Source organism: Pseudonaja textilis, chromosome 3 (genome assembly GCF_049901715.1).
Source record: "Pseudonaja textilis isolate UNSWEBS1 chromosome 3, rPseTex1.2, whole genome shotgun sequence".
In the NCBI taxonomy this organism is placed as follows: domain Eukaryota; kingdom Metazoa; phylum Chordata; class Lepidosauria; order Squamata; family Elapidae; genus Pseudonaja; species Pseudonaja textilis.
In genome coordinates, this window is record NC_141992.1 from 16,754,593 (window position 1) to 16,768,784 (window position 14,192).

At 46.6% G+C, this 14,192-nt stretch overlaps 1 protein-coding gene across 4 annotated transcripts in view; it reads right to left on the bottom strand.

The window, feature by feature from the left end:
- TFAP2C (transcription factor AP-2 gamma) overlaps nt 1-13,513 on the bottom strand; it is a 33,967-nt gene extending 20,454 nt beyond the window's left edge. Inside the window, exon 1 of one of the 4 annotated variants that reach the window (XM_087928967.1) lies at nt 13,318-13,513. In XM_087928967.1, the coding sequence (XP_087785093.1) occupies nt 13,318-13,347 (30 nt within the window). In that variant the 5' untranslated portion in view covers nt 13,348-13,513. Of the gene's footprint in view, nt 1-4,665; nt 5,020-13,317 lie in introns of those variants that run through there. The other 3 variants (XM_087928964.1, XM_026697459.2, XM_026697460.2) reach the window with 3 other exon arrangements.
- Between the last annotated feature and the right edge of the window lie 679 nt (nt 13,514-14,192).

Consider the following 14,192-nt stretch of genomic DNA (forward strand, 5'->3'; position numbering starts at 1 on the left):
GTGTGTGTATGTACTTAATATTAATAGCGTACCTAACCAGTCAGGTTGTACATATATATGTTCAAGGCTGCTACAGGTCACCAATCATTGATTACTGAATTAGTTAAAATTAAATGTTAAAACCACAAACAGCATAACATCTCAATACTGGGCTGCTGGGAGTTATGCAGCTTCTTTCCTGTTTAAAAAAGAGGGAAATCAAAGGAAAACTGAAAATGGAGGCAAGAGGAAGAAAACTAGGGCTTCTGACAGATTTAACTATAGGGCAATAGAGGGGTCAGGTTTAAGGTAGTCATGAAGTTCCCAAGAAGACACAGATTGTACCCGACTGCATGTCAATCTTGAGAACGTTCCTCCCCCCAAAAAAAGTTTGAATTAACCCCTGCTCTATTTTCTTTGGATAGGAAAAATAGCTCTCCTCCCCTTCTCCCCCCCACCAAAAAAATTAGGTTTTATCATCTTGCCCTCAGAGTGCTCTGAAGTCTTCCTGTCCTGGCATTGGGCAGGAAGCTCTGGAGCCACATAAGTCTTGTTAAGAGGCCGGGACTCATTTCCCCCAGGGGTAAAGCTCAGCCAACCAGTCACAGATATATTTAGTTTTATGCTGAAATTAAGGTTCTTGGACTTGTTAATTTAATTCCACTAAAGATGTCAAAACAAAGAAAAATGTAATTTGCAGCCCAGCAAAAATGAGCTAATCTGCTTGTTGGATTTTTTTTTAAAACCAGGGCTGCTTCTTTGCTTGGTCTATTACCACACACAGCCAGCCTCTATCCTGGAGGGCTCTTCTGTCTCCTTGCACCTTTAATTATTAAATATTAAATATTGTACCTATACAAGTTTTGAACTGTGTTAAGTCTGATTCATTATTATTATTATTATTATTATTATTATTATTATTATTATTATTATTATTATTGCACCTCTATAACTGTCTGGTTTGGTTCTGCAGCCCAACAGAACAGACACAGACTTCAGAGGATAATTAGGACTGCAAAAAAAAAAAACAATGACTACCAACCTGCTTTCAGTCAAGGACCTGTATACTGCATGAGTCAAAAAGAGGGCTGTGAAAATATTTACAGACCCCTCACATCCCGCATTTGAACCAAGAAAAAAATTCCTTGTGTGTCCAATCACACTTGGCCAATAAAGAATTCCATTCTATTGTTATTATTATCATTATCATTATTATTACTATTTGCATCATCCCCCTTGCTAGGGGATTTCTCTCCTTGTAATCCCTAAAGAAAAGTGAATTTAGGATCAATAAGGAATTCCCCAATTTATTCAAGGTTGCAACCCTGTACCCAATTTACTTAGCAAGGAACTCTACCAAACCTCTTGACCTTACTCCTAACAGTGTAGAAATAAGAAATGGCCCTGCTTAGCCCGTGAAATCCTGAAGTGTGTAAATGCAAACAGAAGCACAGCACACTGGCTTAACGATTTAACCCTAATCCTCACTGTGAGTTTGCATTGAACCACAAACTGATCAAACATGTGTTAAGATTCACACTCACACATGTTAAAACCATAAAAAAACTAATCAGCTAATGTTCTACAAATGCATCTGGCATCTCTTTATCTTGCTTGGGTAAACGTGCCCCTGCCAATACAATAGCTGTGATCTTAAAATGTATTCCTAATCAAGAAAAAGGCTCATCGTTTTGATGGAAAATATACCTTGGAGGGGAATTACTCAAGACACGCTGGTTGCCAGAACACAAATGTGCTAACCTTGCTTACTCAAACCATAGTTTGTTATGGCTATGCATTTGTCTATGTTCACACAATGCATTCACCCACTACCCAGCTTGTCACATTTCAGCCAAGGCTGTTGTGTGATCAGCACTTTTTTTAAGAGTCACTAGGGCTCTTCATTTTCCCATCCAGGAAAAGAGGACTGTAATTTGGTTGGGGTCTTCAAATAGGGAGGGGGGCAGAGACATTTTAGGAAGGGAGGGGGGCATCCCAGTTACTATTTCTGCTGTCCAGCTAAAACCTCCTGTGTGGCTGATATCTTAACACTTAAAAGCAAGTTGCAGGAAATCAGCCCCATTTAACCAAGACCCACCTTCCCCCCCCCTCCCAAGGACATTATAAAAATGTACAGTCAAATGCAGGCCTACTCAAGAATAAATCACTTGGGTGGGAAGAAACTTTCGGGAAAACAAAAGGGAGGGCCAAGCCAAGGCTTAAGCTGCTATCAGAAAAGCTTTTTCTATTGCAGAGTAATTGATACCCATTAACTCCCCAATTCTTTTTTTCACAAGGCTTAAATACCCCATTCACTGAAGGGAGGAGAAAACAAAAAAAGAGGAAGACAGATGCTATTGTTCACCAAAGCCGAGGGAACACAGAGTTTTGGGAAAGGCCTGTCCATCATTGGCAGGGCCCCTTCCCCAACCCTGGACTCCTGGGACCCAGGGCGTGTCAAATTAAGCAAGCAACCTGAGCACAAGAGCTAAACTAAGTCCAGGGCAAATTTCTGACGGGTGCTTGAAGGGAAACAGCCCGGTTTAGGATTTCCAAACCCTACGGCACCCCCTTTTCCTCGCCCTTCCCCGACGTGTGCTCGGCTGCTTGATGCTACAGGTAAAGGCGCAAGTGTAGGAGGGGGAGGAGGGCGCTCCGGTGCCCTTCGGATGCCAAGAGCGTCCATTTCCTGCCCTTCCCGAGGCTGCTTCTCTTTCTCCTCCTGCCCTTCCCGAACCAGTCCGACAGGCTGGAGCGCCGGCTTCGGAGGCTCCACTCGCCCAGGCCCTCGCTTCCACCCGCCCGCCCCCTCCCCTCTCGGCCGCGTGGGAGGACTTGGAAACCTTGCGCGCATCTCGGGCTGGAAGCGTGCAAAAAAAAAAAAGTTGCCTGGATTTCCCGTGGGGCGGGATTTGGGAGGTAGCTTTTTTGGGGGGGGGGGGGTGGGGGGTGGGGAAGGGTTGGAGAGAGCCGGCAGGGATTAATCATTTCCGTTCCTCGGCAAAAAGCCAAGCAACAACTTTTCTTTTCCTTCCTCCCCTTTCCAAACTCCTCGCGTGGAAAAGCTTTGGGCAGGCCGGGAGCGAAAACAAAGTTGGGTTTGTTTGTTTTTGTTAAAGAAGCAGATTTCTTTAAAAGGGGCTGGGATCGGGTGGAGGGGGGGTATAATCCTATACCGGGTATAACCCCCGTCGAGTTCAAGGCCACTTCTTTCCGACTTACCAACGGCTGCGTTCTTACAACACATTTAACCCGGTTGTTGGAAGGGGGAATTCAGGCGGGACTCTTGCAAATAAAAGCGAAGGCTGGCATCTTGTGGGACGCGCGCACTCACGGGATTTGTTTTTTTTTAAAAAAATAATCCGATTTAAGGGTTTTATACCCGGTTTATTTAAAGCGATCGCCACCGAAGCCTGGTATATGGCTGGCGCTAGGGAGAAGGAATGTTAAACTTCAGGGTTTCTGCACACTCTTGGCCGGGGTTTTTCACGATCTTCCTCCGGAAAGGGCGATAGTTATCAGGCTGGCCAGTCGGTCAGGTCCCACGCGAAATAAGCGCCCGGCCCGTCTCTCGCGGGAGCCCTTTTTGGCTCCCAGGCTCTGCACAAAAAAAGTTGCTCGGGGGACGCGAGGTGGATCCGAAGGATGCTACTGGAAGGTGGGGGGGCGGAATCGTTGTCCACCTCTAGGGATACAACGCAGCGGGCCAAAGGGGAGACCCTGTACTTTTAGAGGAGGAAGTCAAGCAGTTATTTCAACTGTGAGCAAACTGCTTTCAAGGACGACCCCGAAGCCGCCTTGGAGCGTATGACGGCGGGGATGCGAGTGAAATCCTACACCGCTAACATTAAAAGTCCCGCTGAAACTTTTTAAAAGCCTTATTTCTGACCCTCAGGGGGGGCCCGCTCTGGAAACTTGTCCAGGAGCCTTGAAAGAGGCAGAAGAGGCCAACGTTCAAAACCGAGGATCTCGGGAGGACCCACCACCGCCAGGCTTGAAAAGGGAAAATAAAATAACCGAAAAAGCGCATCCCACTTAAATTCCGAATCGCATCCGAGACTTGCAAGCCCCGTCTCCATTTTATTTTTACCAGGGTCAAAAACAAAAAAACAAACAAAATAAAAAACGGAAGCGCAGGCATCGCTATACAATTAACATTTATAATTGTATTGTATACAATACAATTAACCAAGTTAAAGCCGAACACTCACATTTTCGGCGATCCGGTACTGGAGATCTAGTGCGCTCCTCTTTAAAAAGTACGTGCCCGGGAGTAAGTAAGGCTCATCCGATTTCCCCGGGATCTGTTTTACGCGCCTGAACTGCAAGGTAGCTTTGACTTCAACGTAGGACTTGCACCTTCAAATTATTAACTAGTTAAGTCAAGACTTACGAATGTCAAGAAAGCCCCATACTACATACACATGCCCGGGACGCAGCGCTCCTGAAAGCCAACTACTACATTCCCAAATACAACCTGGAGGAACGTTTTACCTTCCAATAGCTCGGATTTAATAAGGCAATCGTCCACTAAGCTCCCTTGATCTGTCCTGTTCCCCCCCTCCCCCCACTTAACTTCTGCATGGACGGGAACGAAGTAAGCCGGTAATCAAAGCAGCAACGAGACACCACCCCCAAGTCTGATCAATGAGGACTAGCCACATTCACCCCGCCTTAAACTCTCACCTCGCAGTCTTCTTCGTACTTGACATTGTCTGCTAGTTTCCACAACATGGCGTCCAGTATTCCCCAAAAGTATTTGCTTTTTTGTTTTTTTTTGAAAAAGTCAATTTCTACAAGGATATAGAACCCGAAGGGCGGGGAGGTTATAAAGCAACCCCAGCCCCAAAAGTATTGGTAAATCCAAGGAGGGAAGGCGCTGGAGATAAAGCAGAACTCTCTTCCCCTCAACCTTCAAGGAGCTGCTTTAAAGACAGGCATATATAAATGAAGTAGCGGGGAATCAAATTCCGTCCGAGAATTTAATAACTGAGGTTCTTTTTCCCATCCTGCCACCCTTAATGGTCACCTTATTAGAATAACTCCACCCCGGGGTGGGCCCAGGCAGGCGGCGCAAAGGTTAGCCAATGGGGAAGCAGCCTGAGCTTAAGAAGCCCCGCCCGCTCGGGGTTTTTGGAGCCTTTCCAAAAGCGCGCGCGCGCGCGCATACACACACACAGAAAAAAACACGCGCGCGCCTGGGAAAGCGCCAGCCTGCCCCGAAGGCTACTCAACACGCATGGCTAGCAACGGGGGCGGGGAAAGCGCTCAATTTGCGCGCACGCAACCCCGGCTTGGGAAGAGCTTCATGCTGCGGCGCACGCTTCCAGCTGGACCCCGCGCGGCGAGGAAAATTAACCCCTTGGAGGTGGCTCCCTTGGCTGGATGCGTCACCACCACCGGAGTTGGGGAGAGACGCGAAAGCCAGCAAGCAGGAAGCCACTCTCGCCGCATGCAAGTTCCACGGGAATTTCACACCACCCCCACCACCCCCAAAATTTAACCTGCCCAAATTGAGAGTGCAGAGCTAGTGGGTTTTGGTAATGGCTTTGGGGGAGTGGGGGGGAAAGAGATTTTTTTTTCCCGATGCATTCACACGACCGGTTGATTCGGGTCAGCGGCCCCTGCTGGATTCTCCACCTCGGTTAGAAAGTTTTTTTTTTTTTTAAGATGGTTTAGCCCGTGGTGCGAGCCCTATCCGTTTGGTTCCTTGGGAGGCAATCTGTAGGGCGAACTGGCCATAAATGGATGAGCCCGGCTTAAGGGGGTTGTGTAAGTGCCACCCCTATCCGTATAACCGAGATGTTTTTTTTTTTTAGGGGGGGGACCGAAGAGAAGTAAAAAAATCGGAGTTCGATTGACCGTCGCAAAACTAGAATACACCTGAATGTTTCGCGGCAAACGAGAAGAGGAAGCGTAAAAGGAAACTGATCTTAAAGGCGAATGTTTCCCGTTTTTTCCCCCCGAATTCAGCTACTCCTTAAAGAATCCTGACGCATCTCCTACAGAACCAGCTTGGAAACTTTTCCCGAGACCGGATCATCTGGTGCTTTTAAAGCAACCTCTTGCCATGGGCAGCCCCGGAGCTTGGGGCCCCTTGGAATTCGCTTTAGGTTTCCCCGCCGTCCCGCAACGCTCTTTATTTAAAATCCCCTTGGACTAGATGACCTCCCAAGGTCCCTTCTTCCAACGCTGTTATTCTAAGGATTCTAAGAGCAGCGCTTCCTTTCGCCCGTTATGGCCGTTAAAGCCGGTGGAGCGAAACGGGGGGCCTTGAAGCCCCCTAAGGGGATCCTTTCGGTCGGCAGCAGAGCTCGATCCACCTTCGGGATCTCCTTTGGCTCTGGGCTCGTTAACAGGGAGCGCGGTTTGGTTCGCTTCGGTTTAACTCTTTGGAAGGAGCCGCCTTCGCTCCTTTGGCGCCGCTGCCTGGACAGGCAAACCATCCGCTCGCTCTGCGGGTGCAAAGTCTCGGGGAGGCCCCATTCTCAACCGGGGAGAAGATCCCTGGAGAAATCCCCAAAGACCCATTTTTCTACCCCTCCGACGCCGTTCGCCTTTTTCTTTTGATCCAGCTCCCCACAACGAATTGAATTCCTCCAGCGGGAGCTCCGCAGTGACTCTCAAAATTAATTTTACCAAAAAAAAAAAAAAAGGCAGTAAACCTTTCCCGAAGCCGCTCGGCGATTCCCGGGCGTGGGACGGCTCGTCCCGCCTGATGAAATCGATTTATATAGCACAAGAATAAAAAGCTCGCCGGCGATGCTGAAGCTTGCTTTTAGACGACGCCCACGCTCGCCTTCCGAAGAAAAGGGAACCGCGAGCGGCAAAGGAAAAAAGCCAGACCGGTCGGGAAAAACCTCCCCGGTTTTCTACAGTTATGGTATATTGTTTAATGTTATCCTCGCACAATCGGCCTCGCTCGTGGGGAATAAATAATGCCGTTATTCTCTACGTTGGGGTCGCCCATTCTAACAACCTAGGCCGTTGGTGGAAATGGCAAAGAGTTCGGCGTCCCGTTGCAATCAATAGGCCGTAAAGAGAACCTGGCTAAGTTGCTCTAGAGCTTTGGGATCTTCCGTTACCGACTGAGATCCTTCCTTAGTCCCCAAAAGGAAGAAAAAACTCCCCCCACACACACACACATACACTCGATCCTCATTTTCAGGTCCACAACCGGGAATCTTCCCAACTGTAGGGAAGAGGGTGCGGGAATTGACAAAACCAAATCTGCCTGCTTAGCTTCACGCGGAAGCAACCGCATCCAGATGAAGTTGGTCTTCTCAACCTACGAAGGAGGCGGTTGACTCTCCCTGTCTGTCTGTCTGTCTGTCTATTGAAACAGTAAGGCAAGCCGCTTTCCTGGCCCAGTTTTGTCATCTGTAAAAATAGGAGAGTCCATTCTTTGGACCCCTAAGAAGCTTGCAACGAAATACTGGAGCCATAAAACTCAGGGAGAGGCGGCAGATTGGTGGCTCAAGTTCTATCTGCATTTATTTGCCTTTCAAAAAAAAAATAGCAACACACAAACACACACTTCCCTGCTGTGCAGTGCAAAGTAGACTTACTTGGAAGGGAGTTAAACTGTAATCAGTGGAAATAGATTAAGTAGTGGGGGGGATTTTAAAAAAAAAACTAGCACTTTTTTTAAAAAAACAACCATATTCCATTGAAAAATTTATAGGCACACACACATATACAGATACTGCAGTTTCCCTTTGGTAGAGAGGGAAAGGAGCGTACTTTGGATTAGATTTGTCCTCCTAAATGTTGCAAGCTTTGTGGGCTGAGATCCAGATAAAGTTACTAACTTCTCACCACTTCAAGTGCTTGGAAGGCATATTGAGGAAGTTTTATTGACCTGATTTCAGGGGGAATATAAAGGATCAGGATTTCTTCCACTGAAGTTACATACAAAAAGTGTTAAATTTTGCCTGGGTCAAATTATTGCTTTCTTTTTTTTTTAAATTACTAGGCAACATGTAGGAGGATTTCCTTGCATTTTAAAAGCAATTCTATACAAGCTGGTTTACAGAATTGATGCTAAAATCAGGAAGAATCTCTTAGCACCTAACAAATTTTATATATGGGACCTTATTCATTTTAATAAAATTGGTTGTAAACGCCAAAATCCTTCTTAGATGTCCATTGTATAACTTATTTTCTCTGAGTAAACTCCATGAAACTTAGCTTAAAATAGAACTGCACAGGATTAGGGCATTAAGCATTTTACATTTCTCCATCTTCCTTTTTTTAAGCTTCCAAAAGGACGGAAATGTAGTATTAAGAGCTATTCTTGAATTATGATTTATGCTCTATGGATCCATGGTTAATTTAGCCATGGTTTATTAAATTAACCACCCAAGATAACCAAAACATTGGCAGGGCTCTTCAAAGATTCTAAGCTAAAATCAGGGTTAGTTGATGGCTTAGCATGCTGCAAACAGCCATATAAGGCACAAGTCTGTCCTGTCCCTTTAAGCTATCACTTGGTTTATTCCTTCAGGCATAGCACCTTATGACAATGCTGAGAATGGCCTTTTGATAAACCAGAAACGGTGATTGGGCATGATGTGTGAAACTGCCCACTGTGTACCACTCACTAGTAAACCCCATGACAATCCTACATGGGTGCCTAGTAGCTTCAAACCTTAATTTTTTTCCCCCAGATCTCTTTCTGGGGTGTCTCTTGGCAGGAATTCCAAACCGGTTTCATTAACATTGATGGTGTCATTCTGCTTCCCCCGTTTATTAAACAGGTCATCCCGTCAAAAATATTGTTACTTTCTGAAGCAGTGGAAGATAAGGTGGAGCTATTGCATCCCGCTTTCAAAATGACCCAGGTGAAAAGCCCAGAGAAGATGTAACTGATCAGGTTAAAAAGTGGGGGGAAAGGGGCGGGGAGACTGAACTAATCAGCCAGCAATTAAACCAAGCCCTGTTATCTCTCAATCTGGCGTGCAGGTGCTGATTCATAGCACTGGCTGAGGCCCTGGTGGAGCAAAAGAATCTGCATTTACCACAAAAAAAAAAAAAAATGGGGGGAGGGAGATTCACCCTCCCCTTGCAAGCACTTGGCGTCATTAAGCCCAGGCATCTCAATAAGAAAGAGAGACAGCTCACCTTAACATTCCTCTATAGGAGAAAAACCATTATTTTCCCAACTGCTATTTGGGAAGGGAGAAAAAAAAAAGCCACTTGCTATAGAACTGATTTAATTATTCTGGCAGTATGGCTGACCTCTGAGAAAACTCTCAGCTGCCATCACCTATAGCCAGTGCTCCGGCTTTCCTGAAAAGCTCTTGCTAGCCTTATTATTTTTAAACCATTAGCCTGCCTTTCCTGAAACTGGTGAAATAAGATTAAGCCTTTGAGGGCACTTAAAATAAATCCCATTTATTTCATAAGAAATTTGAGATGACAAATATACTGAGAAGCAAACCTCTTTCCCATGGACAGTCCAGTATACTGTGCCAGCAAAACTTTTATGGATCTATCCCTTCTTTTACTAACTGCCTTGAAGAAACCATCAATATTGTTGGTTTTTGCAAAAGGATTTAAAAATTTATGTGCAGAAAGTAACACATTACTCAATGCTTTTGGGGCAACTGGGAATATGTCCACATCAATTGGGTTAAGATGAGAATTTAAGACCCTGGTGGCTCTTTGGCTTACCAATATGAAATTGGTTAAAAAAAAATAATCAGGGCTTCCAAACAGTTTTCAAAACTGCTTAGAATTTGAGTGCTTATACTGCACACATTTGCTATGAAGCAAATCCTACCTGCTTAGTCTTCCCTTATCCCTAAGAAAAGGTGTAGAGGTTTGGAAGCCTTACAAACTATGGTTTAAAAAAATGAATACACTCCAGAGTAAACATTACCGTTACACAACCTCACTTCCAATGCAAAATTGCTTCAACAGTGAGATGGGTAACATATACATTTCATAAATAAAATTACCGGTACTTTGGCCATAAGCCTGAGCAAAGATATTTGGTATGAACATTCAAAGCCCTGTAGCATAACACATTTCACTGAGAATCAAATTCAACCTTTTGGGGAATCAGCCAGTTCTTTGTAGGATAAATTTATCCATTATTAAAAGGAGCCACAACTTATATATATATTTTGGGGGGATTTGTAGAACCCAGAAGTACAAGCTAACCACAGCCTTGGGTTTGTACAATATGACAGGATGAAAATTGTCTTGATATTTACACACCATGTTTACCCATCTCAACTAAAATAACTGGTAGTGTACGAGACTTAGGCTTTTATGAACACCAAAAAATTGGTTTATGTATGGGGTATTCTGCAAACACACACAAAATGGATTGATTCAAGTGCTACTTACACAGGCTGTGTGACTATATGGAGAGGAAATGCAACCAATGAAAACCCAGGGAGAAAACATTTTCATAAGAGAGATTATTATTACCTGAGCATACTCTGCAAGCTTATACGACTTCCAGTTGCATTAACTTTGGACCAATGGATGTTCGAATCTTCACCCCTCCACTTCAAGCAACCATTTTCCTTTAACTTTTTGCTTATATCTTCCTTTGCTCCTTTGACTTAATTCTAAAAATAACCAATCCATTGATTGATGGAATTAGCCCAAGCTGTCCACCTTCTATTCATGTTTAGGAACTAGTTAAGCAGGAGCATTTGAGGTAAAAAAAAACAATGGTGTAAAGAATTTGTCGGCTTCCAGAGATAATCACCTATATATTCTGTACATTCTCATTCTCAGGCTTAAACACATTTACTTTTAAGTATCTGCTTCAGCATTTGAGAGAGCACCAGCAATACAGAACACAGCAGGCAAAGGGGTGGGGAAAAGTTTTTGGAAAACTGCAATTACCAGAAGCCCTCCAGAATAAACTTTTCATTGAATTGTAACCTTTCCCCATAGAGGTCTTGTGGAATTCAGACACTTCTATAAAAGTCAAAGGCCTTTGCACCGCAAAAAGTTTGACCTGTTTTAAAACTGGGATTTTTGATAACATGTCATAGTTACAACAATGTATCAATGTAGCATTGATCTATGTTTTAAGCAGAGATTTGTGCTCTTGCCAACACACTTGTTTCTGGGACAGATGATAATGAAATGGGGAAAAATTACTTTAGGCTTCAGCCGTTAACCCTACTTTACAAACCATAATCCTGGCTGGATTAAGTATTAACTGAAACCAATGAACTACTTATTGGCATTAACCAAGTCAGTAATGAGTTTGCCTTCCCCAGGAAAGGCATTGTACAATTCTCAAACCCTGAAAATATTGAGAAATGAGTGGATTCTTGACAATATGCAATATGAAGTGGGACAGAAAATTTTTGAAGTATGCTTTTTGTTCTTATATTTGCCCTGTAGAAGAGTGAAAATTGGAGAATGGTTCAGAGAAACTGTAAAGGTTGAGGAGGTTGCTAACTTTAAGCTAGAATTGTACTTCATTTGCAAACAGGTAGCGATGGAGCGGGCACATCAAACCTCCAGTTTTTCACGGAAGGCTAGGAGCAATATTTTTTGCCTATCCCTGGGCTCTGCAGGTGTCTGGAATCACAATTTTCATCATTCCCCAGCCATCCTGGAAGCGCAAAGAAAGCATGAATCAAGAAATCGCTATTCCGGCCCTTTCCTTGCGTAAATTTCTCTAAACCCTCAACAACTGCTTAGAGTTGTTCCTTGTGGTTCAGAAAACAACCCAGGGCTGCTTTCGTCCATTTTGATTCTAAAGGGAGAAATGTTGCTTTCAGTGGGACTCACCAAAAACTAAACTGAACAGAATGACATGAGGAAAAAAAAAAACTTCCTTTATCTCTGGCCAGGAAGTTCCAGCCACTCCTGTCAGCAGGTGAATGTTGGGCTGTTCCTTCAAAAATCAGTGGAAGATAGCCAATTCCTCTGCCCATTTTGACCTCAGGGGCCCCACCAACTTCAGGAGAGCTCAACCACAAATGAGCCAACCACAGTTATTCGACCTCCGGCTTACTTTAGGGTTAGGGTTTCCTGCAAATCCAGAAGCTTGAGTTCTGGTGCAACCAACCGTGGATAAATGTATCCCGAGAATACAATTTTTGCCCCTTACCTAAAGTCATATTTGATACACGTTTTTGTTGAGTTTGCACGTAAGTTTCCATACCAAAGAGCAGTTCACGCAAACAAGCTAAGTTATTCCCCACCCTCCCCAAATAGAAACGAGTTAAAAACTCTCCCAACGTTACCTTTATCGTATGAACGCAGCCACTTAAAGGGTGCGGGGGGGGGGAAGGAACGCACTGGCTCTTTTTGTTTAAATATTAACGCCATAAGTTGGCCGCAACTGCCAAGATGGAAAGAGAAAGGGAGTTTAAAGAGATCTTGCCCCGGTTCAAAACGGCGAGAAGACCGTCCAGCCTCGACCGCCCTTCATTATTTGCAACGAGAGAATCCCCCCGGCTTTCAGGCCGATCGGAGCTGTCAGCCCCACGGAAGAGCCGAGCTCAACGGAATGAAGTTGCTCCCTTTCGCCAGATTTCAGCAGTTTTGGCTGGACGCGGTTGGAGATCGCAAACCGCCATCATCACCCCCTTTCCCCAGCCCTCGAAGCTCGCAGGTGGCTTGGATCCCTCCTGGCTCCCGGTATTACAGCCCCTTTGTAAGTTCCAATAATTTAGGGGTGGCCTTCGTGTTTTGCCTTGGGTCTGCCTTGAGGGATTGACTGGCGCCCCTCGTCTTCTAATATCCTCAATCAGTTGCTCTTTGCTGGAAGCAACAACTACGAGCTCTCCCACTTAAGCAGGAGCAGCTCCCGTCCGGGAGTTCCACCGGAGTTAGTTACTATTAGGAGTAAAAAAAAAAAAAAAGCACTATGGAGCGGCCGGAGCCGCCTTGTCAAACCGTCAAGCCGGGCCGAGCGAAAGGAAAGGATCCCTCCCTACCCCCACCCCACCCACCCCACAACCCGCCCTGCCGTCGCTAGACGAGGACCGCACCGCTCCCTCCCCGTCCTCCCCCAGCTGAGACGGTGCGGGGTTCCCTTCCCAGCACCAGGCGGGGGAATAGCCCCTCCGGTCCCCTGGACGTCCCGCCCGCCACGTGCTCGCGAAGGCTCCGGAGAAGTTGCAGGGAAAAGCCTCGCCTCTCTTTTTGGGAAGCCAGAAGCTCGCCGAAACCGCTTAGCTTTCTTCCCCCGGAGCTTGGCAGAGAAGCGCCGGGGCTCCGCAGGGCAAGCGGGGGTCCCCACGAGCGTCCGCCTCCCCCTCCTCCTCTCTCCCCTTTCTCCCTCTCTCTCCCCAGCAACGCGCTCTCCTCCTCCTCCTCCTCCTCCTCCAGGGGAAAAACAAGCCGCCTTACCTGCCAGTCGATTCTCCCCAGGAGAGCCATGAGCCGCCGAGAGGGGGGACTTGACGAAGGGAACGGAGCGGGCGGGGGAGGGGACTGGAAGGCCAGGCGGCGGCGGCAGCAGCAGCTACTACTTTTAACTGGAGTCCCGGGCAAAGCGCTCCACCTGGGCTAGAGGGTGAGCGACAGAGCCCCGCGCCTGCGCAGAAAAGAGCTGCTCGGCCTCTTTCAGGCTTGCCTCCTCCTTCTCTTCTCCTCTCGGCTTCAGCGCCGAGCTTCTTCTGCCTGGCTGGCTGGCGCGAGCGGCTACCTGGCGCGGAGCGGGTTCTTGTTCATGCCCCCTTCCTTTTTCTTTTCCTTTCCTTTTCTTTTCAAGGCAAAAGAAGAGAGAGGGGAAAGCCCCCTGGCCTGTTGGGTTTCCCTTTTTCCCCCGGTAGGCTTGCTGTGGAGCTTTGAAAAGCTTCAGGGAAGGGAGAAGAGAACACAGAGCAGCAGAGTTGGACGGGAACTTGTAAGGTCATCTAGTCCCACCCTCTCCCCTCCCCGCCCGCCCGCCCAAGCAGGAGACCCTACCTACACCGTTTCTGACAGGTGGAGGTCCAGTCTCTTCTTGAAAGCTTCCAGTGACGAAGCTCCCACAGAGCCGTTCCATTGGATGGGTGGTTCTCACGGTCGGAAAATGTCTCCTCGTTTCTAGGTGGAATCTCTCTCCTTGGTCAGTTTTCTGCGAGATCGACTTGCAGGTTGCGCTGCACGGAAGTTCCACTCGCGACGCGTTTGTATTCCTCTCACTCTCCCCTCACCCCCCACCCCGCCGGGTGAACGAGCAACCAACTTTTCCCCCAGGAGCGCCTGCGGGAGTTTCGCGCTTCCAAAATTTTGAAGTC